The following is a 23,512-nucleotide window of genomic DNA, read 5'->3' as shown; positions in this document are numbered from 1 at the left end:
GCTCTGAACCCTACCCCCACAGTAACTGCCTGAGTCGGTCTAGAACAGGGCTGAGAATCTGCCTCTTCTGTAAGCACCTAGTGATATTGGCCTCGGAGAGTCACTTAGGGCAAGTCCCACTGGTGACTGCGCGTGGGACAGGTGAGAGAAGGAGATTCTAGAGATGGAGCCACCAACAGATGAGTTGCAGGTGAAAAGTGAGGGTCAAATTGTAATCAGTGGAAGTAAGAGTCCTCTACCACCAAGAGTGTTTTCAAGTGGGAATCCAGTGTCATGCTGTTTTCTGATGGTTCTATCATGGCTTTCATGGACTATCAAGCAACAAGCAACAAATAAATTTCCTTTAGTATGACAGAAAGTGTAATTCTGAATCAGTTCAAAATAATGAATTAGAGAACCAATTTCATTTCAAATGATTCAAAAGGGCATCTTTTTTTCTGGTATTGAATGAAGTTAGAAAACTAGGACTAAACCAGGAAAGATGTGAAAATGTGAGTATTCTTTGGAATATTAGACATTAAAAATGGAGATGACAGCTTTGCTCCTTGTTTCAAATGGATGAAGACTATGAAAGTTCATCTAATCAATTCTGCACTCAGGAAAGTTTACCACCACAATCTATCAAGATCTATAGTTGTGTATGTCATTGATGAAGGTTCTAACAGTGAGACTATTAGGAGAGGTTGTAAGAAGGGGTAGTATCTCCAGAGGGTCAAATACAAGTCCAAAGCTTTACAGTTTAGGTAAAAACTGCATATCCAACATTATCAAATGCAAATTTTATTATCCCCACTGACTATATAGGTAATAGCTAACCAAGGCAATGTTTTCCTTTTCCTAGAGATTTATCCTGCAATAAAATAGAGTTTATCGAAAGACGTGCATTTGAGTCACTCCCTTTTTTGCAGTCTATGTAAGTTACAATTTCATCACATTTGGAATTTTAATAAATCTTCACTGTTCACCTTGAAATAGGGTTAAGATTCTACTTTACATTTGTAGTAGAAGGTTGCTAAAATTCTGTAACAGGTCCTTTTCCTCTCTAGCAAAAATACTATCAGGTACAAAAGTCAGAGTGAATCCCACAGAGCAGGGCTTCTCAGCCAACATGATTTTGCATTCAGGTAACAGCTTGCAGCCCTGCACGTGCTGCTGACACTGCGTGAGCTAAGCCCAGCCTGCTGTTAAGCCACTTACTATGTACAGGACAAACCTCCACAAGAAAAGCATTATCGAGTCCAAAATGTCAATAGCATTCAAGTTGTGAAACTCTGTTCCAGAGAAGTAAAGATCACACAGTACAAGTATGTCATGTAATATGAAAATAATATGATGAAATTTAATGTAAATGTGCAAGTATAATTCAGAAACCAAATCTTCCAGTACCAGTAAATTCTTTAGTGTGTAGATAAAATGTGGAAGTATTGTTTCATCTATAAAAATTAGAATCACTCCTGAAAGAAGAGTATTCTGAAAATATTTCTTTTTTTCTTCTTCATTCTCTTTCACTCGTGTCTTTTTTTGTAGAAATCTTGGTTGCAATTTACTGACAGAACTGAGCTTTGGGACATTTCAGGCGTGGCATGGAATGCAGTTTTTGCACAATGTGTAAGTGCAATAGATGATGAATACATATTTAAAAACCATTTGTGTATAAAAATGGTATATAGTTATGCTTATCTGGGTATTAAGCCCTGTATATAAACTCTGCAAAGAAGGTCTTCATTTCCATTTTTTTTTCCAAAAATCTAACACAAAGTACTCTGGGAGAAAAAGGTTCTGGTGCTTTCTCAGGGTTACCTGCTTTTAAATCCTAATGCAAAAATAATTCCTGGGACCCAGCCAAAGGGCACATCTCTCCCCATCACCCACCCAGATCATAAGCTTTTTCCAAAATGTATTTAGCTCTCAATTTATAAATTATCTGTGGATACTAATAACTTTTGAAATAGGAAGAAGTGGCATATATGTTAAACTGTAGTGTTAAAAAATAAGAAAATACACTGCTCTAGCCTAATCCCACATATTTTGTCCTGACTAAACTGCAACAGAAAGTGAGTTTTATTCACTTTCAACTCAACAATTCTGTGATGTTCAATGGCCCAAGGGAATATTAGATTCAAGATACAGATTCTCCACTAAACCTGATGTTGAAAGACTATCCACCTGTTCTGTGGTTCAGAATCCCAGCCAAACACAATTCATTCTGGTTATGAGGGAAGGTTTTAGGATGTGTTGGGGATGGACCAACAGTGCCTGCAGATCTTGAGGAAGAACACTGAGAGTCTGTTTTTACTTCACCCACACACCGGGAGCTGGTTCCTGGAGCCCCAACACCAAGTGGTTTTGGTAGCATCAGTAAAAATGGCCTCAACATATATCATTCCATTAGATTCCCTCCTAAGGGGCCAAGTTCCAGTACAGCTTTCTGTAGACAACACAGGGAGAAAATCTGTGGAATCACAGTGGATGAAAAGTAATGAATTCATTTAAGAACATTCACTGAGTGCCAGGCCCACCGAGTGCCAGGTGCTGTATTAAGTGCTGGGGGTACAAACTGGAACAGGACAGAAGCTTTGTCTCCAGAGACTTTCATGCCAGCAGGGGGAAGTTGGACATTGATGGGAAAATGAGTGACAGCCATGCTAGCATCTGTGCAGCAAGGCCAGAGAGTTGAGCTGAAAAAGTAGGAGCAGAGCTAGGGATGGCGTACAGTGCATGAGGCACCAGTTCATTTATCTCAAGTTTCTGTGTCCATCTTAAGCCAAAGAAAAAAAGCATTTGCTTCATGGTGATGCAAAAACCAGAGCTAGCTGGTATTGGAAACTAATCCTCTTATCATGCGATCTGAACATATCTAACTCATGGTTGCTTCAAAAATTGGCACAATGGCTGTAATACACCAAGTGTGTGTTGGGAGCGGGTCTCCTTTATTTGGGGACATATTCTTTTATTAGACAAATCTGCTTCAAGGAAACTTTTGCTATCCCCGTTGCCCCAGGAAGACACCAGTGATCTTATGACCAAAGATGAGGGTTTTTAAAGTGAAAACAATGCTGTTCACTGCATTACAGAGTCCAGAAAAGAGTGCCAGCTGAGCTGGATTCATCATGAACTGGAGCCTAAGCTTCAAGGCTTTACGCTTGCACGTGCCCCTTCCAAGGTCCTGGGAGGGGCTGGAGCAATTTTTATATTCATAATTCTGCATGTTTCATTATAAGGGATTCCCCAAATTAGGTTAGGCTCATGCTCAGCAAAATCTGCATTCACCCTTACTTTGCATGTACTACATGCAGCCCAGTAAACATTCTTCTGAATGAAGTCTCTGTGTAAAACAGCAGTGTGGTAGGATCAATCTATTGTGAATATGAAATCTACCTCAAAGACATGCCAAGAGCTTACCAGTGACATAACATTCTTTGAATAGTAATACTCATCAAATCTTTCAGTGAAATCAGAAATGAAATATATTATGGAAAATCAGCAGTAATTGATAATTCTAAACATTAAGTATACTTTATTTCTTCTGCTTCATTCATTTATGTCGCTCCCCCTCTTCGTGGAGGAACGACACAGGACCCTGCGTTGTTCTTTCGTCTGCTCGGCCCTCCCCAGGTTTGCTGCTGGTTCTTCCCAGGTTGGCTACCGTCCCTTCCACCTCCGTGGAAGGGCGGTTCCCCCTGCCGCTTTCCCCACTTCTGCGGGGGAGCGGCACACCGCCGGCTGGCTCTCTCGGGGGCTGCACAGGTGTTCCTTCAGATAGATGTTCCTGGTGCATGTTGTCTCTCTCCTCCTTTATAGTCCTCTTCCACCAATCCCAACTCTGCTACCCACACGCCGAGTACGCTGCTCTCCTCCAATCAGGAGCAGCTCCTGCAGCTTGTCAAGTTGGTGAAAGGCAGCTGAGTAGAAGCTGTTTGCTCCTCTCCCAGCGCCATATTGTGGGAGAGCAGATGCATAGAATAAGTCTTAATTCCAGTAACTTAGTCTAGTCCGAGTTGCTCCCAGTTGCTCCCCACAGATCCCCCTTTCTTTTTATTTTTGGCGTTGATACGCGCCTGTCTTTGGTGCCCCGCAGCACACACACTGCTCTGCTTGCTAGAGTTGCCCACAGGTGCTTACAAGCCCTACCAATCAGGCAAACTGAATCCGGGTCCTCTCTTCGCCATGTTGTGAGGAGGTTTTTAGGCGCTGATGCGTGCCTGTGTTCGGTGCCCTGCAGCGCATGCTCTGCTCTGCTAGAACTGCCTGCAGGTGCTTACAAGCCCTACCAATCAGGCAAACCGAATCCAAGCCTTCTCATTGCCGTATTGTGGGGAGACTTATTGATGTTAATTCGTGCCTGTCTTCGGTGACCTGCAGCGCATAAGCTGCTAGCTGCCTGCAGGTGCTTATCGTCTTACTAATCAGGCAGACCGAATCCAAGCTCTCTCATTGCCGTGTTGTGGGGAGGCCTTATTTTTCTCTATTTCTCTACCTCCGGGCATTCCTATTTCTCCTATTTTACTTCTATCTGCCAGCATTCCTATTTCTCTCATTTTACTTCTAAACTTGTTTCTCTTATCCCCGCGGTTTCCCGGCGCCCGCCCCGAGGCTGCTTCTCGGCGCCTCCCCCGCGGCGGCTTCCCGGCTCTGCGCGGCTTCCCGGGGCCCGCCCTGCGGTGGCTTCCCGGCTCTGCGCAGCTTACCGGCTTCTATTCGCACCCCGTGCGCTCTCCCCGTTTGTGCCCCGCGCGCTCTCTCTGCGCGTGGCGGCTTCCGCGAGTCACACAGCCCAGCTCACGTTTCCGCCACCGGCATTCAGTCCAAGTTCCCCGGGCTAACCTGGTGAATTCAACCTAGCTCACGTCTGCGCCCCCCAGTTTGGCTTCCCGTCTTTTGCTCCCCGGGCTAATCTGACGGATTCCAACCTGGCGGCCCACGTCTCTGCCTCTGGTTCCAGATTTTCGCCTTTTGCTCCCCGGGCTGACTTGAAGAATTCCAAGCTAGCTTACGTCTCCGCTTCAGCCTGCCCCCCCGCGGCTTCATCCTCCCTAACATTTTTCTCTACCCGGTATGTTTCCTAACTTTTCTTCCAACAACAATCCCCTCTCATTTCTCCTGGCTTTTCCCCACAGTCCGTATCCGAGTCTAAGTTTCTTCTAGGTTTCACTTTCGCTTTCAACCTGCAGTCCGTATCTGAGTCTAAGTTTCTTCTTGCTTTCACTTTAAATCCTAACTTCTTTCCCACAGTCCGTATCCGAGTCTATGCCTAGGCTTTCAATAGCTTCTTCCGGCACCTTTTCCATCCGGCTTTTCCCTAGGTTCTTTGCTAGTCTCTCTCTCCGGTATTTTCCCACTTCTTCCCGTTTCTTCCCTCTTCTTCCCTCCTAGGTTTCCTATCCGAGTCACGGCACCATTATGTCGCTCCCCCTCTTCGTGGAGGAACGACACAGGACCCTGCATTGTTCTTTCGTCTGCTCGGCCCTCCCCAGGTTTGCTGCTGGTTCTTCCCGGGTTGGCTACCGTCCCTTCCACCTCCGTGGAAGGGCGGTTCCCCCTGCCGCTTTCCCCACTTCTGCGGGGGAGCGGCACACCGCCGGCCGGCTCTCTCGGGGGCTGCACAGGTGTTCCTTCAGATAGATGTTCCTGGTGCATGTTGTCTCTCTCCTCCTTTATAGTCCTCTTCCACCAATCCCAACTCTGCTACCCACACGCCGAGTACGCTGCTCTCCTCCAATCAGGAGCAGCTCCTGCAGCTTGTCAAGTTGGTGAAAGGCAGCTGGGTAGAAGCTGTTTGCTCCTCTCCCAGCGCCATATTGTGGGAGAGCAGATGCATAGAATAAGTCTTAATTCCAGTAACTTAGTCTAGTCCGAGTTGCTCCCCACACATGTACATTAAGTCTTAACTCATTGGCTTCTTTCTAAAAATTGTTTTAGTCACTTCATTGGTCCTCACAAAACAAGTTTCATAGTTTAGTAGTGGAAGGACTCTAGAGTGTAGAGAGGGGCTCCCTTATCCAGACAGAGCACATCCACATGCTCACTCGTCTGTTACTCACAAGCACTGTGGGTGACTAGGAGGAGAGTCCAGGCTTTCTCCCTCCTCAGATATTCGCCCCACTGTTGACACTGTAGGTGAGCTGGGTGTGGTCGTACACTGAAGGTCAGCCATGGGCATAGCCTCCTTCAGGCAAGCTGTGGATACACCTGCATTTGCACACTGCTGGCACAGTCCTCCCTCTGTGGTGTGTCCTGGAATCCAAACAGCATCTCCCCAAACTCAGAGAGAGGCATAAACCTTACAGATGAAGAGAACAACTCAGGTCTGCCCTTTGGGGGTGTTTTGTAAGGGTTCACAAGTTTTCACATTGTCACTTCCTGCAACTATTACACTTTTCTTCTCATAATCTTTTCATCTGCACCATATTCTCATCTGTGTGGCAAGAGGTCTTCTTTTCTCTTAAGGTAATTCTTCCTCTGCACCGTATGCTTCTCTTAAAGTATTCTCTTCATTGGCTTTAGGGTTTTTTTGTTCTTTTACTTTTTTCTTTAAGATTTATTCATTTATTTGAAAGTCAGAGACACGGCTGGTGCTGTGGCACAGCAGATTAAAGCCCTGGCCTGAAGCGCCAGCATCCCATATAGGTGCCGGTTTGAGACCTGGATGCTCCACTTCCAATCCAGCTCTCTGCTATGGCCTGGGAAAGCAGTGGAAGATGGCCCAAGATTCTGACAGCTCACTGGGATGCACTTTGGAGAGGCTCAGCTTCATTCTGCATGCTCATCTCCATTCATTTTCTTTTTTTTTCTTTCTTTTTTTTTTACAGGCAGAGTGGACAGTGAGAGAGAGAGACAGAGAGAAAGGTCTTCCTTTGCCGTTGGTTCACCCTCCAATGGCCGCCGCGGCCAGCGCACTGCGGCCGGCGCACCGCGCTGATCCGGTGGCAGGAGCCAGGAGCCAGGTGCTTTTCCTGGTCTCTCATGGGGTGCAGGGCCCAAGCACCTGGGCCATCCTCCACTGCACTCCCTGGCCACAGCAGAGAGCTGGCCTGGAAGAGGGGCAACCTGGACAGAATCTGGCGCCCCGACCGGGACTAGAACCCGGTGTGCCGGCGCCGCTAGGCGGAGGATTAGCCTAGTGAGCCACGGCGCCGGCCCTCATCTCCATTCATTTTCATTCTCTCTCTCTCTCTCTCTCTCTCTCTCTCTCTCTCTCCCCCTCCCTCCCTCCTTCCCTCCCTCTGTCCCTCTGTCCCTCTATCCCTCTATCCCTCTCCCTCACTCTCTCTGATACTGGGCATACAGGCTATTTTTTTTTGGAGAGTTTGAGGTTTTTTTGTTGTTGTTGCTCATTTTACACATACTTCTCTTTTCTTATTATAATTCCTGATTTGGTTCAAATGTAGACAAAATAACTTAGACAAAGTTCAAACATTATCCAACATTCACATGGTTACATATGACTTTGAGTATGCAAGTAATACATCTCATAATTTTAAAAAATTTTGAGAAGCAACAAATCAAAAATAAAATTAATCCACAATCCAAAAACCTAAACCCAAATATTGCTAAGACATCAGTCTATTCCTAAAGCAGATGTTTCTTTTTTTTTAACTTTTATTTAATAAATATACATTTCCAATGTACAACTTCTGGATTATAGTGGCTTTTTCCCCCCATAACCTCCCTCCCACCTGCAGTCATCCCATCTCCCATTCCCTTTCTCATCCCATTCTTCATCAAGATTCATTCTCAATTCTCTTTATATACAGAAGATCAACTTAGTATATACTAAGTAAAGATTTCAGCAGTTCGCACCCACACAGAAACACAAAGTATAAAGTATTGTTTGAGTACTAGTTATACCATTAATTCACATAGTACCACACATTAAGGACAGAGATCCTACATGGGGAGTAAGTGCACAGTGACTCCTGTTGTTGATTTAACAATTGACACTCTTATTTATGACGTCAGTTATCACCCGAGGCTCTTGTCATAAGCTGCCAAGCCTATTTTTAAGGCTACCACTGAGCTTGCCAGGGAGGAACTGTCTAGGGCAAGTTAAATACACAAAACCCACACAAATCTCACTATTCTTAGAGAAAGTCAGCCAATTTTCTTGAGTAAATGCCCCACAGGTGGCTGCAAGCCTTTGGTTAAATTTCCAGAATTATCAAAAACTTGATTCTGACCACTTTTACCATTTTGTTGTTCCCTTTATGAAGGGATACATTTTCAAATGTTCTCACTCCACTGTTTACATAGGTTTCCACTGATGTCACCTACAACATGCTTTTAAATCTCTAGTCTCAATGACTCTGAGCTAAATATCTAATCGTGGGATAAGATTAGGGAAAAGGAATAAAAAGAGAAACTAATTTTCATGAGCGCTATCCTGAGAAGGTTGATGAAATTTTCAAAGTACTTCTATATTTAGTCATCTCAAGCTTCAGATTAAAGTGACAAATATTTGGACCCTTTTCTGCACACATATTAGACACAGTCTGGGGCAGGACTGAGCTCCAGCTCCAGCTTTGCTTCTTACAAGTGCAGTGACCTACAACAAGTTACACAGCCTCTGTGACTCAGCACAATATATATCACAATAGGCTACTGGGGTACAATACCTATCACAGAGGTTACTGGGAACATCCAGTGTTGAATGCTGAACACAGATGCTTGGCAGCCCAATCAATATCATCTGTAAGAATTATTATTTTCACAGTCTGTAACAGTACAGTACGTTTTTGAGTAGAGTTAAACTAAAGGCAGTTTTTTTTACCTGTTTTTGTTTTTGTTTGCTTGCTTTAAAAACTTTAAAAATCTATTACAGCATTTAGGAATGAAATTTCCCACAACACGAATTTATTCATTGTATTGGTATGGAAACAAAATGTGATTTCTTTACTCAACAAATATTTATTAACCATGCAGTAAATTTCAGGCACTATGCCACACACAGGCATAACAAAGACAATAACATATGTTCCCTGCCCTCAAGGGGCTAACAGGCCAGGAGACTGACAGGCCAACAAGCAACGTAACAAAGACTGTGATGTGATGTGATGCAATGTGACGTGATGTGATGTGATGATCAGTGTGATGTGATGTGACGTGATGATGTGATGTGATGTGATGTGATGTGATGTGATGTGACGTGATGATGTGGTGTGATGTGATGTGATGTGATGTGATGATGTGTGATGCGAAATGAGAACACCAGTGGAAGAACGTGACAAGAGTATGGCTTTGACGTGGGTTCTTTTTCCATCAACTAAATGAATTAAGTCATGGCTTGTTTAAAATTTCTAAAGATGAAAGGCAAGCACCTTGAATTATGGAGAACACAGGATTAGTGTTTCCTACACAAAAAAGGGCTTCCCTATCAGTGTGGTCACTTCTATACATCTTTCTTTTTTAAGACACAGACAGCTCCCGTCCACTAGTTCACTTCCCAAATACCTGCAATGGCTCGGGCGAGGCTAGGCCAGGCCCAGGCTGAAGCTGGAAACCAGAAACCAGTCCACGTCTCCAAGTAGGCAGCAAAGAATCAACCAATTGAGCCATCACCACTGCCTCCCAGGGTCTGCATTAACAGGAAGTTGCAATTAGAAGCTGGAACTGGGAATCAAACCCAGGCATCTGATTTGAGACGTAGGTATCCCAATCTGGGTGTTAATTGCTAGGCAAAACACTGGCTCCACTTCTAATTAGGGCTTTTCACCTAAAAAGTTCTTTTGCATACTTTTTGTTTATTATGCATTTTTTTGTATCTTTTCTCTTTCTCTTCTCCATTCATCCTCTAAGAGACATAGGTAGTTCCCAAAGAACAAGTGCTTTTTGAATTCTAAGGGTGATTTATAAGTACACAGAAAGTAATTTTAAGCCTAAAATGTCTACACAAAAAAGAATATAATTTCTCATACAATCTTGTGCTTATTGAAAGGCCAATAACTTTAATTCCATTGCATTTTTCAGAAATCTCAATCGTAATCCTCTGAAAAACGTTGAAGATTCGTATCTTTTTAAACTGCCAGCATTAAAATATCTGTAAGTATTAAACTAATCCTTTTTTATTTTCATCAAACATTAAATATTTGAGATTGAGGCTAAAAAGTCATGATTTTAAATTAGGTTACTGAAAAAAAAATAGGTTACTGAAAAAAAGTTATTGACTGAGGCAAGAACTGAGAAAGAATTTATCATGGGAAAGACAGCTGGCAGAGGGAGACAGTGTTACATGCAAATACATGTTAGGAATACCATCTATCCCAAGCAAAGAGGTATAGATGTAAATTTTTTAAAGAAAAAAATAAGAATTAAAAGAGGTCAATGTAGTATAAAATGAAAAATAAGACAATGGCAGAAAAAGGTGTAGGTTCCACTCTTCAATGCCAAGGTCATTAATCTGATGATGCAAATAGTAAAGTCATTTCAACCAGGGCTTTCTGGAACTGTCTCCATGACAAACTCTTGAGCTGTCTTGCTTTATAGAGAAGCCAAAACTGATGTAACCACATCTTCCTGAAACAACCTTTTTAAAGACAGATCTTTTTATTGAGGTCCATACCATGAATGTTTGGGCTTTCTCCTTCAGAGACTTGGGAACAACACAAGTACCACTTACCACAGTTGAGAACATCCTCATGATGACTCTTCAATTGGAAAACCTGTAAGTTATCTTTTTCTTAGGTTTATTTCCATGTAAGTCTGTAGACTTGTTTTCTTAAGTCAGGCTTATGGAGGTATAATTTTTATGTATTTCAATTCACACTGTAAAGTTTGCTGAGTTTTGGCAAACACGTGGTTATGTAACCACCACCAAATTCCTGATGTAGAACATTTCTATCAACCCAAAAAGGTCCCTCATGGTCCTTTCCAATCAATCGTCTCCTCCCATCCCCAGACCCAGGCCCTGCAAACCACTCACCCTGTTTCTATTCTTGTAGTTTTTCCTTCCACAGTGTCTTATAAGCAAAATCATGTAGTAAGTGTAGCCTCTTGTGTCTGGCTCCTTTACTCAGCATAATCCTTTAGAGATTAAACTACTATTCATGTTGCTGCCTCTACCTATTGCTAAGTAATATTCCAATTGTGTAGTTACACCAGTTTATCCATTTCATCAGCTTATAGAACTGTGTTTTCCAACTTTTTGCAATTATAAATAAAGCCACTAACAGCACTCACATGGAGGTCTGTGAGTGGATATGTGTCTTCATTTCTTTGGTGTAAAGATCTAGGGGTAGGACAGTTCATTACCTACTAAGTGTATATTGAACTGTTTAACACACAGCTAAACTGTGTGCCAAGTAGCTGCTGCAGTCTGCACTCTCACCAACAATGTTCGAGAGTGGCAGTTGCAACATGTGTTGTCCCAGTCCTCAGATTTCAACTTTTTTAACAAACATTTAGAAACTGGACATTGTGGCACAGCATTAAGATACCACTTGGGGGGCCAGCACCATGGCTTACTTGGCTAATCCTCCACCTGTGGCACCAGCATCCCATATGGGCACCAGGTTCTAGTCCCAGCTGCTGCTCTTCCAATCTAGCTCTCTGCTGTGGCCCGGGAAGGCAGTGGAGGATGGCCCAAGTGCTTGGACCCTGCACCCGCATGGGAGACCAGGAGGAAGCACCTGGCTCCTGGCTTCAGTTCGGCGCAGCTCCGGTGGTAGCGGCCATTTGGGGGGTGATTGGGAGATGAACCAATGGAAGGAAGACCTTTCTCTATGTCTCTCCCTCTCACTGTCTAACTCTACATGTCAAATAAATAAATAAATAAATAAATAAATAAATAAATAAGATACCACTTGGGATGCCTACATCCCGTATCAGAGTGCCAAGTTTGAGTCCCAGCTACTCTGCTTCCAGCTAATGTGCACCCTGGGAGGTAGCCGATGGTAACTCGAGTATTCTGGTCTCTGCCACCCATGTAGGAGACCCACACATTGAGACCTATGTCCTTGGCATAGTCCTGGCCCAACCCTGGCTGTTATCAGCATTTGGGGAAGTGAACCAGCAGATGGAAGGTCAATCAATCATTCTCTTTCTCTCTCTCTCTCTCTCTCTCTCTCTCTCTCGTTCTTTCAAATAAGTTAAAAAATAAAACTTTTTTTAATGTAGCTCTTCTGCCAGTAGATAAATAGTGGAATCTCTATATGTTTTTTTAGTATTTAAAAATAGTTACTAGAGAGTCAATCAGTTCTCTCACCAAATGCCACCAAGACCAGCATTGGGCTGAAGCTGGAATTGACAGCTGGGAATTCAACCCAGATCTCCCATGTAGGTGGCAGGAACCCCAGTTACTCAACCAAAGAAAGGCAGAAGAACTATATTAGCAGGAAGCTGGAATCAGGAACCAGAGAGAAGAATCAAATGCAAGTGCTCAAATGTGGGACTCAGTCATCCTAACGCTGGCACCTTGGGTACACTCACTGCAGTTTAAACTTAGACTTCTCTAATAACTGACGATACTGTTGTGCAAATATCTTTACCAAGTGTCTATTCAAATCTGTTCCCATGTAGTAATTTGATGGTAATCTTAGGGAGTTTTAAGAGTGTTTTATATGCTCTGGGTATGAGTACTTTCTCTCAGATGTATGTTTAGTAAATATCTTCTCTCTGGTTGTGAGTTATCATTTCACTCTACTAAGTGTACCTTCTGAAGAGTAGAAGTTAATTTTTTTTTAATGTTGATGAGCCTATAGCAACTTTTATCTTGTATGGTTTGTCCTTTTATTGTGCCTTTCCTGAAAAAAATCTTTCAAATAACCCATTGTCTAATCTAAAGTTACAGAGATTTTCTCCTGTTTTCTTGTAGAAACTGTAGAGTTACATTTAGGTCCATGATCCTTTCTAGTTAATTTTCATGCAGAGTTTGAAGTATCTCAAGTTTTGAAGTTTTAAAAAGGATTTCCTTAGAGCCCTATTCTGACATTTTACCATAAACTCACTGCAACTTCCATTGTGACCTCCCCCCTGCCAATTGGACAAGCTAAACAGAAACTATGATAAGGCTAGTTGAGCGGACTCCACAAGATAAGAATGGGGAAAGGCCTCTCACAGCATACCCTGCCCTAATCACTTCTGTCAGATCACCTCCTTGACTAATGTTCCCACATCATCAAGTCCACTGGTTTCTGCTCTAGCCTCCTCTTCCTCAACCTTGGGCAGCATCTGCCACAGTGGATCCTCCCAGGTCAGTGAGAGGCCTTCCTCTCCAAAGAGTCAAAGCTCTCATCATCAACAAGCTTTCTCAGTTAGCCAAGGCTGTGGTGTTCTAGCTGCTTTTTTTCATACTTGACCATCAGTGGACAGGAAAAGTGCTAGCATTTTCTGGAGCCATGTGCAACCAAGGCTATAAAAACCTGAAAGCAATTGTTACACTGGAGTTCATTATTGGAAGTCCTCAGGAGTTTAGACAAAGCAGGCCAGCTCACTTGTGTCGTGACTCATAAGCGATGGTCCTTAATGCATTCTTAAAGACTTACTTATTTATTCGAAAGGCAGAAATACATGTAGGGTTTTTTTTTTTTTTTGCCAGAGTGTTTTGGCTTTCCATGCCTGTAATACTCTCATGGGCTTTTCAGCTAGATCCGTGTGCCTTAAGGGCTGATTCTGAGGCCAGAGTGCTGTTTAGGACATCTGCCATTCTATGGGTCTGCTGTGTATCTCACTTCCCATGCTGGATCGTTCTCTCCCTTTTTTATTCTATCAGCTAGTATTTGCAGACACTAGTCTTGTTTATGTGCTCCCTTTGGCTCTTAGTCCTATCATTATGATCAATTTGAACAGAAATTGATCACCGGAACTAGTGAGATGGCATTGGTACATGCCACCTTGATGGGATTGAATTGGAATCCCCTGGTATGTTTCTATGTGGGTGCAAACTGTTGAAATCTTTACTTAATATATGCTAAACTGATCTTCTGTATATAAAGAGAATTGAAAATGAATCTTGATGTGAATGGAAGGGGGAGGGAGAGGGAAAGGGGAGGGTTGCGGGTGGGAGGGAAGTTATGGGGGGGGAGCCATTGTAATCCATAAGCTGTACTTTGGAAATTTATATTCATTAAATAAAAGTTAAAAAAAAGAAGAAAAAAGAAATGCAGAAATACAGAGAGAGAGAAAGATCTTCCATCTGCTGGTTCCTAGCTCAAAAGACCACAACAGCCAGGGCTTGGCCAGGCCAAAGTCAGGAGTCGGAGCTTATTCTGAATCATGTGGGAGCAGGAGCCCAAGCACTTGGACCATCCTCTGCTGCTTTCCCAAGTGCATTAGCAGGGAGCTGGACCAGAAGCGGAGCAGCTGGGACTTGAACCAGTGCCTATAAGGGATGCTGACACTGCAGGTGAAGGCTTAACCTGCTACAGCACAGCGCTGGCCCCTTTATTGCATATTAATGTGCAATGGTCTTTAATACTTAAATATTATCTAGTAAGAATAAGTTATACCTCAGGTCATTAGCAATTTCAAAAGATTTTCCAATATTTTTTAAAATTTTATTTATTTATTTGACAGATAAGAGTTATAGACAGTGAGAGAGAGACACAGAGAAAAAAGCCTTCCGATGGTTCACTCCCCAAATGGCCACAATGGCTGGAGCTGCACTGATCGAAGCCAGGAGCCAGGTGCTTCTTTCCAGTCTCCCATGCGGGTGCAGGGCCCAAGGACTTGGGCCATCTTCCACTGCTTTCCCAGGCCATAGCAGAGAGCTGGATCAAAAGCAGAGCAGCTGGCACTAGAACCAGCGCCCATATGAGATGCCGGTGCTGCAGGTGAAGGATTAACCTACTGCACCATGGTGCCGGCCCCAGATTTGCCAATATTTTTGAAAATAATGATTTGGGGCCCAGCGCTGTGGTATAGTGGGCTGTCTCCACCTGCGGTGCCAGCATCCCATATGGGCACCAGATCCAGTCCTGGCTTCTCCTTTTCTGATCCATCTCTCTGCTATGGCCTGGGAAAGCAGTAGATGACCTAAGTGCTTGAGCTTCTGCACCTGCATGGGAGACCCGGAAGAAGCTCCTGGCTCCTGGCTTCAGATTGGCCCAGCTCTGGCCATTGAGGCCATTTGGGACGTGAACCAGCTTAAGATGGAAGATCTTTGTCTCTGTCTCTCCCTTTCTGTGTTTGTAACTCTACCTCTCAAATAAATAAAAATCTTCTAAAAAATAAATATTTTATCACTGACATCATCCCTAGTGCATCCATTTTAGTAAGCAGCAAAACTACAACATTCTCTATGCAAGATGCAGTGTTCCTGCCAGAAATGGTCCCTAGTGGGGCTGGTGTTGTGGCATAAGGTGAAGTTGTCTGTGATGCTGGCATCCCATATGGGAGTGCCAGTTCAAGTCCCAGCTGCTCCACTTCCCATCCAGCTCCTTGCTAATGAACCTGGGAAAGCAGCACAGGATGACCAAAGTGCTTGACCCCCTGCCACCCAGGAGAGACCTGAATATAGTTCCTGGCTCCTGGCTCCTGGCTCCTGACTTCAACCCAGCCCAACCCCAGCTGCGGTGGCCATTTGGGGCATGAACCAGTGGCTGGAAGATTTATTCACGTTCATTCTTTCTCTCTCTCTCCCTCCCTCTCCCTCTCCCTCCACTCATTCTCTCTCTCTCCTGCACCCAACCATCACTCTGCCTTTCAAATAAATAAAACTTTTTAAAAAAAATCTTAGCCACTCAAAAAAATAAATGTTCCCTGGTGATTATATTCAGTATTGGTCTTAGAAGGATAAATTGAGGTGCATGCTGTAAAACAACTGATTTGAATGCCTCAAAAATCCCAATGCCATGAAACACTGCAAAAAAGGAACAGTTCTAAACTGAAGAAAATTAAAGAGCCATGAAAATAAAATGCAATGCCTGATTTAAAAGTAGCCAAGACATGTTTGGGACAACTGAGAGCACCTGCATGTGGACCACAATAGACGGTGATGTTAATGTTAAAGCTGACTGGGTGATAATAGTGTTGTGGATATGCAGGAGAATGCCTTTGTTCTTAGGAGACGCAGACTTCAGGTTTAGCAAGAAAAGGTCATCATATCTACAGCTCATTCTCAAATGGTTTGTCCAAGAAGTGCATAGAGACACACACGTGGAAAGTGAATGTGGCAAAATGTTAGCAACAGTTGAATCTAAGTGAGAGAACATGTAAACTCATGACACCAATCTTTCGGATATTTTTGTAGGCTTGAAAATTTTCAAAATACGAAGTTAGGGGTAGAAAGGACTTAACGAAAATTTCCTGTTAGAATTGAAGTCTAGTAAAACACTAGCTTAGCATTCTGAGTGCATTCTTTCTTTTTTTTTTGTTTTGTTTTGTTTTTAACTTTTATTTAATGAATATAAATTTCCAAAGTACGATTTATGGATTACAATGGCTTCCCCCCCATACCGTCCCTCCCACCCACAACCCTCCCCTTTCCCACTCCCTCTCCCCTTCCATTCACATCAAGATTCATTTTCGAATATCTTAATATACAGAAGATCAGCTTAGTATACATTAAGTAAGGATTTCAGCAGTTTGCTCCCACACAGAAACATAAAGTGAAAAATAATAGATGATTTTTTTAAATGATGATGAAATCAGATCAGACCTATTGTCATGTTTAATCCCAGTGAGAGTCAAGTTGGGAGTTGATAATTTCTTTTTTTTTTCTTTCTATATGAAGCTTTCCCTGGACCCAAAGAAGTAACATTAGTCATCTGTAACAACTCAACCATTGGTTATTCTATTGGTTAGAAAGAGCCTGGCCCACTACGTGTAACCTACCATAGTTTATCTATTCACCTATTTGTGAACACTTAGGTTGTTCCAATTTGGGGGTATTAGAAATGAAGCTGTTTGCACTTACCCCCCCTGTAGGAACTCTGTCCTTAATGAGCTGTACTATGAGAATTAACTGCAAAACTTGTTCTCAAACAGTACTTTTTATGTTGTGGGGTGGGGGGTTGGTGCAAAGTGTTGAAATCTTTACTTAGTATAGAGTTGCTCTTTTGTATATAAAGTCAATCAAAAGTGAATCTTAATGAAGAATGGGATGGGAGAGGGAGTAGGAGGTAGGACGGGAGTGGGGGTGGGAGGGCAGGTATGGAGGAAAAAACACTATATTCCTAAAGTTGTACCTATGAAATTGGCATTCATTACATAAAAGCTTTAAAAAATAAAACAAATAAAAATTAAACTGTTTATGATGGCAGGCATTTGGTGCAGCCGTTAAGCCACTACCTGGGATACTCCAATCCCACATCAGAATGCCTGGATCCAAGTCCCGGCTCTGCTCCACCCTAGCTTCCTGCTAACATGTACCCTGGAAGGCAGTGGGTGATGCCCCAAGGACTTGAGTTCTTGCTCCTCACATGGAAAACCAAACTAGTTTCTGAGCTCCTGGCTTTGGCCTGGCCCAGCCCTGCATGTCGCAGACATTTGGGGAGTAAACTACCTAATGAAAACATGTGGTCGGCACCGTGGCTCAATAGGCTAATCTTCCGCCTTGCGGCGCTGGCACACTGGGTTCTAGTCCCGGTCGGGGCGCCAGATTCTGTCCCGGTTGCCCCTCTTCCAGGCCAGCTCTCTGGTATGGCCCGGGAGTGCAGTGGAGGATGGCCCAAGTCCTTGGGCCCTGCACCCGCATGGGAGACCAGGAAAAGCACCTGGCTTCTGGCTTTGGATCAGCGCGATGCGCCGGCCACGGCGGCCATTGGAGGGTGAACCAATGGCAAAAGGAAGACCTTTCTCTCTGTTTCTGTCTCTCACTGTCCACTCTGCCTGTCAAAAAGAAAAAAAAAAAAGAAAAGATGTGTTTGTGTGTATTTCTCTCTCTTCCTTCCACAGAAACTTTCGAAATGATAAATTTGAAAAAAAAAATATAATGAAAATAGACTGACAGTTTCTTAAAAACACACACCTACCATAAGTTGCAGCCTTTCCATTTCTGGGTATTTAGGGAAGCACCACCTGACACATCCCAGGGCACTCCCTGGCAGGAAACAGGGATCAGAAATGGAGCCAGGCACTCCAGAAGGGGATGTGCTTGTCCCAAGCAGCATCTTCATGGCTGGGCTAAACACCTGCCTGGTCAAATTACTTTCACTCACCCATCAGTGAGCAAGTGTTCCTTTTTCTCCACATCTTTTCCAACAATTACTGCAGTCAGTCATTTTTCTGGGACCAGAGTAGTTTCTAATAGTGAACACTTCCAACAGGGATGGAGAAGAGTACTCCAGAGGTTGGGGGAAGTCCTCCTGTGCACTCCCAACCCACAATGAGACTTGTGAACTGGAAGGAGACACCCCTGAGTCAAACGACAGATCCATGGTGCCCAATGCTCACCCTGTTGACTTTATTTTGGATACACCACACCCACTTCCATGCCTATGCCTCCTTGGGCCACCTCTCCCTCCTTCCTTTATTCTCATATTCAAGACTAACAATTGGCCACCAGGCTCCTACCCAAATGCCCTGGCCACACACATACCTCAAGAACGCCTTTGCTGGCACCTTGGCTCACCTGTTTGACCCACCCAAGGAACCCCTTTACAGGTAACTTAATTCTCTGTCTCTATTCATAGGATCTTACCCAGCCATATGGCCTGCTGCCTCTGCCAATTTAAACATACTATCGAGGTTGTCTGCAACACCGTCAAGCTTCACTGTGACAATGAATGCCTGCCAAATACGACACATTGCCGTGAGTCGGAACTTCCTGAGGATCTTTTTTTAATATTTATTTGTTTTAAATTTCTTATTTTAAAATTTTAGGGTCAAGTTTAAAGTAACAATGTAATTAATTGCTGAATTTTTATTCATTCATTCAGATTTAAACTCCCTAAATTGCTACACTGCTCCCTTGCTGAAAGTCAGGTTCGCAATCACCGCTATGTAATTTAATAACATAGTTACCGCTATGTAATTTACATATGCACAAAGGATCATGGAAAAGAGGTGGAAGGGGAAGGAAGCAATGTTGGGAACCACACACGTGGTGTTCTGTGCTCTTGGGTGCTTTGCTTTTCAATGATAACTCATTTGCACACAGTCTATAAACTGGTTTTCTACGTGTTGGGCCTCAAGGGCCCTCTGTCTTATAGAACAGGTCTACACTGCTCACCGCGGTTGTTTGTTTTTGCACTTGTATAAAAGAGTACAAGTGATGCTGTTTTATTTGGAGCCGGGGAGTTTCTGGTTCCATAACCAGAAATGGCTGCCTGGCTCCTCTGATGGAGTCGGAAGGCTCCTCCATGCACTTGTAGACTGTCCAACTCTGAACCTGCTCTGAGTCTCACGCTTTTCTATCCACAGAACACTCGGGTAATTTTAAGTATCCTTCTGTAGATGAGGGTTATTACCACTGATGTCGTGACTTCCAAAATGTGACCGCTTTCTTCCTTAGACAGCTTGAATTCGGATCTCAGTCAGGGATCTGAGGCATTAGCACAGTGATAACTGTATACCCATCTACACAGTGTTGCTCACCTTCCAGACCAGTTTCCTACCAATTATATTATTCCCTTTGTCTCAAGAGGTGAGAAGGACAAGCATTGTTAATCTCCCTTTACAAGGGTGGGAAAGAACACACTGAGGTGAGGAGCAAGGCCCCTTGGCTTGACCATCTCTGCCCTCGCTCCCCTTACATGCCTATCTTTTGCCATGGACACCTGTGATGGCAGCAAGAACATAGGGCCACAGGGAGGGAGGGAGGGAGGGAGGAAGCCTTGGGCTCCCTCAGCATGAGGCAGGACTGTGGAATGATGTGGCTGAGAAGCAGGGGCAGAGCCACAGAAGGGGCAGCTGGGTGGGGCCATTTGTCCTCCAGCCTTATTCTAAGCCTGGAGTGGTTGGTCATTGGAAACCAATGAAATAATACTGATCATAGTTACTGCTTTTTAACACTGCGAACTCTTCTGAATGCCACTCTCAAAAATATCTTTTTCTCCTTTATTGTTGCCATTTCATAGGTTTGAGTTTGGTTTTACTTTTCTCTCTAAAGTCTCAATGGTACCCCAAATATTGGATTTGACTCCTAATTTAATTGATCAGAGTGTAGGGCTGTGGACTGACATAAAGCTGTCCCATCAGTCTTCCGTACCAAAAAGCAGTCTCTTCTTTTTTTGACAGTTGAAGAAGCATCTATAGGGAACCCAAAGGGGGCATTCATGAAGATATTGCAAGCCCGGAAGAACAACACCAGCAAGCAGCTGACTATTGAGCCAGGGAACCCAGTATCAGAGAGAAACAGTGTGGACTTCCCAGGCCATATGAGTGAACAGCGGGACTTCAACAATGAAAGTGACATTATTAGTGCACTGAATTACATATTGCCTTATTTCTCAGAGGAAATTCTACAAAATGTAGAATCAACATTATTACCATTCATTACACTGCTTTTTTCAAATGTGCAAGATAGAGATAAGTCCCTGAGCTACGTGAAAACCCACATAAGGAGGCCCTCTCATCCTTACAGAAATAAGTTGAGAAAGCTCTATTTTCTGGAGAATTTGTTAGATGAAGAAATTCAAGAAAAAATCGATGAGGTTAAGAAGGAAGAAAAGGCCATGCTTATGCAGCCTATCCTGTTAGGTCCTCAATTTAACCCTCAAATCCTCCAAAAGAAATCAGAAACTGCCCCGTCACAGGAGAACAGCCTGGCAACCATGCCAAGTGTGGGGTACAGGCTGCAGAGAGTGAAAAAAGTCATCAAGGGGCCAAAGGGCTTACGGGAAAGGCACCTCCAGGAGATGAGGAAGAGCCTCGGGAGGAGACGGGGCACCTGGCCCTTTGCGGAGAGCATTGGGGGAAGAAGGCTTGGGAGAGCAGGCTCCAGGGAGCTGAAGGAGCTTCAAGTGGCTCAGAGGCCCAGGCAGGTGGCCGGAAACTCCTTGCACACGGAGCCCTTGCTCACAAAGGAACGTGAGGCTGCAGCCTCCTCTTTCCTGAAGAAACACATCCTGGGCAGGCCTTCTACCTCCCCTGCAAAATCTCTCTCTGAGATCAACAACAAAGGAAAAGACTTAACCTACACCATTTTTGTCTTAGAAGATGCCAATGCTAAAGCTAAAAATAAGGCGGCAGGGAAACCAATCTGGCATTCCAGACAAAATTACCGCTTTCACAAAACTCGCTCTCACCTGGTCCTCCGAACCCCCAAGGCCAAACTGAGTCGGAAGTTCAGAAGGAAAAATTCCCTCAACAGGCTGACGGCTGGGAAGAGGCCTCCGTTCCCTGCACTGCGGAGTCTCATAAACTCCCCCTCCGGAGAGGCTTTCTCATCCCCTGGAGGCCTGCATTCTCAGGGGAGTCCTCCTCTGAGAGAACCTTCTATAGAAGACACTAGGGAGGAAAACCATTCCGGAGGTCGTGTTTTTGAAGAAAACGTTTTGCCAGAAAACACCACTGCACATGAAGAAACGCTCCCTGGCGACAAAATGCACACAGATCCTTCAGCTACAGATTCTGCTGGGACCGAGTTCGACCTAATGCCGACTGTGGACCAAACCAAGGAAACACAGTGGGAATACCCCAGCGAGGGCACTGAAGCCCCCACCACGCCCGCAGGCTTCACCTACCCCGTGATGCTGTCCCAGGGGCAACAGTTTGAAATTCAGCTGAATCAGCAGCTACAGTCCCTCATCCCCAACACGGACATGAAAAAGCTCATTTCTCACGTCATCCGCACTCTGAAAATGGACTGCTCTGAGGCCCAGGTGCAACTGCCCTGTGCCAAGCTCACCTCCAAAACAGGCATCCTGATGAAGCTCCTCAGTGAGCAGCAGGAAGAAAAGATAGCCAAGGAAGAATGGGACGCAGAGCAGTGGAGGACCGAGACCTATATCAATGAGAGTACAGAAGCCCCGAGTGGACAGAAAGAGCAGGAGTCGAGTAAGGTGAGGACAGGAGACCTGCACTTTCCCATCACTTAGGAGACCCCACGCGGGAAGACCAGGGGCTCCCAGTCCAGATCCCTTGGCTCTCTGAGCCCTGGTCTTCCCACTCCTTGAATGTCCCACCTGAATCGCCTGACTCGCTCACACCCATGGCAGACCCTGGCGGCTTTGATGACCTGGGGTCTTCTGCTCCCTCCCGGGTGCTGACCTCGCCTCAAGAGTCCACTGTGAGTTTGCTTCCTTTTTCTGGAACTGCCCCCAGAGCCAGAACAGCTTGCTGTTCCAAAGCAGTATTTCAATAGGCTGACTCGACAACAGAGGCTACCAGAGGCGATTCCCGTGCTAGACGGGGATCAGGATCAGCCTCCGGCTCTGCCTCCTCGACTGGAAGGAAATGCTCACCAGTCATTGGAAGCACTCGTTCCGCCTCTAGACAGTCTTCACAAGGAAACAAGTTGATTGTTTCACCCCTGACCCCCAAGAAAGATCTAGCTCGGCGTCAACGGCTTCCTAAGGTTGTTGTTGGAACTCCAGACAAAGCGGCCAAGCTTCAGGGTCAAAATCAAGTTTTGCTGGCTGACTATGGGGTCTATCCTGGTGGTTTTCCTACAGAATCCCAGGAGAACCCAGGAGAACCTGCACAGCCCTCTGAGCAGGCTGAACCATCTCAATTCCTGATGGAAGGCCAGACTCAAAATCCAGAGACTCAGGAGCCCATCCAATCCTCCTCTGCACAGCAAGAAGAACAAGCTCCGCCTCCACAGCCCGTTGAACCAGATGAACTTTCTTCACCCCAGCAAGAGGGCCCAGGTGCAGACCTGCAGCAGCCCGAGGAAGAAGCATCTCCGTTGCAGCAGGAGGCCCCCGCTCAGAATCCATTTGCTACTGCAGAAGTAGTAGGTCAGGCATCAGTGTATCATGATCCTAACACTCCATCCTCACCTCAGATTGTAGCTCTCCAAGCAAACTTCCCCAGCGTCACACTGAAACCTGCAGACACGGAGCTGACAGAAGCCTCAGGGGCAGGTGAGGAAGTTCAGTCTACTGCAAGCACGGAGCAGGCTCCAGCTCAGCCTCTGGGGCATCCTGAGGGAGCGAGACTCCCCTCAGCCCAACAAGAGGCCCCAGTGCAGACTCCGGACTTCCCTGGGAGGGTGGAATCTTGGACTCAAGAGGGTCTAGCTCAGACCTCAGATCTCCCTGAGGAGACTGGACCTTTCTCTACCCAAAACGATGCCACAGCTCAGCCCTCAGAGTATGCTGAGGAAGTCAGCCCATCTGTAGCCCAGCAGGGGGCCCCAGCTCAGCCTCCAGGCCTGCCTGTGAACACTGAATATTCCTCCAGCAATCAGGAGCAGCCTGCTCAGCCTTCTGAGTCTCCTGAGATCGAACCTTCTAGAAGCCAACTGGAAGCCCCGGAGAAGCCTTCGGCACTCCCTGTGGAAGTCAAATCTCCAGTACAGCAAGATCCCCGAGCTCAAGCGCTAGAATCTCCTGAAGAGAATATCATAGCTCAGACTCCACAGATTCAGAAGGGGACGGACTGGTCTCCAGATCAGAATCAAGTTCACCGTTATAACCTGCCCAACGTGACCATCAAGCCTGCAGATGTGGCGCTGACCATAACTCCAGAGCCT

The 23,512-nt window shown here is 44.9% G+C and overlaps 1 protein-coding gene across 1 annotated transcript; it reads left to right on the top strand.

Annotated features, from left to right (window-relative positions):
- Positions 1 to 18,067: 18,067 nt before the first annotated feature.
- LOC138846319 (leucine-rich repeat-containing protein 37A3-like) lies at positions 18,068 to 23,194 on the top strand. The gene is made up of 2 exons (XM_070061722.1): positions 18,068 to 18,682; positions 20,110 to 23,194. The coding sequence occupies exons 1-2, from the start codon at positions 18,580 to 18,582 to the stop codon at positions 21,909 to 21,911; spliced, it is 1,905 nt and encodes a 634-aa protein (XP_069917823.1). The 5' UTR covers positions 18,068 to 18,579; the 3' UTR covers positions 21,912 to 23,194.
- Positions 23,195 to 23,512: the final 318 nt, after the last annotated feature.

The sequence above is a fragment of the Oryctolagus cuniculus genome, chromosome 17 (genome assembly GCF_964237555.1).
Source record: "Oryctolagus cuniculus chromosome 17, mOryCun1.1, whole genome shotgun sequence".
NCBI classification, from domain to species: Eukaryota; Metazoa; Chordata; class Mammalia; order Lagomorpha; family Leporidae; genus Oryctolagus; species Oryctolagus cuniculus.
This window is presented reverse-complemented; position numbering and strand designations above follow the sequence as displayed.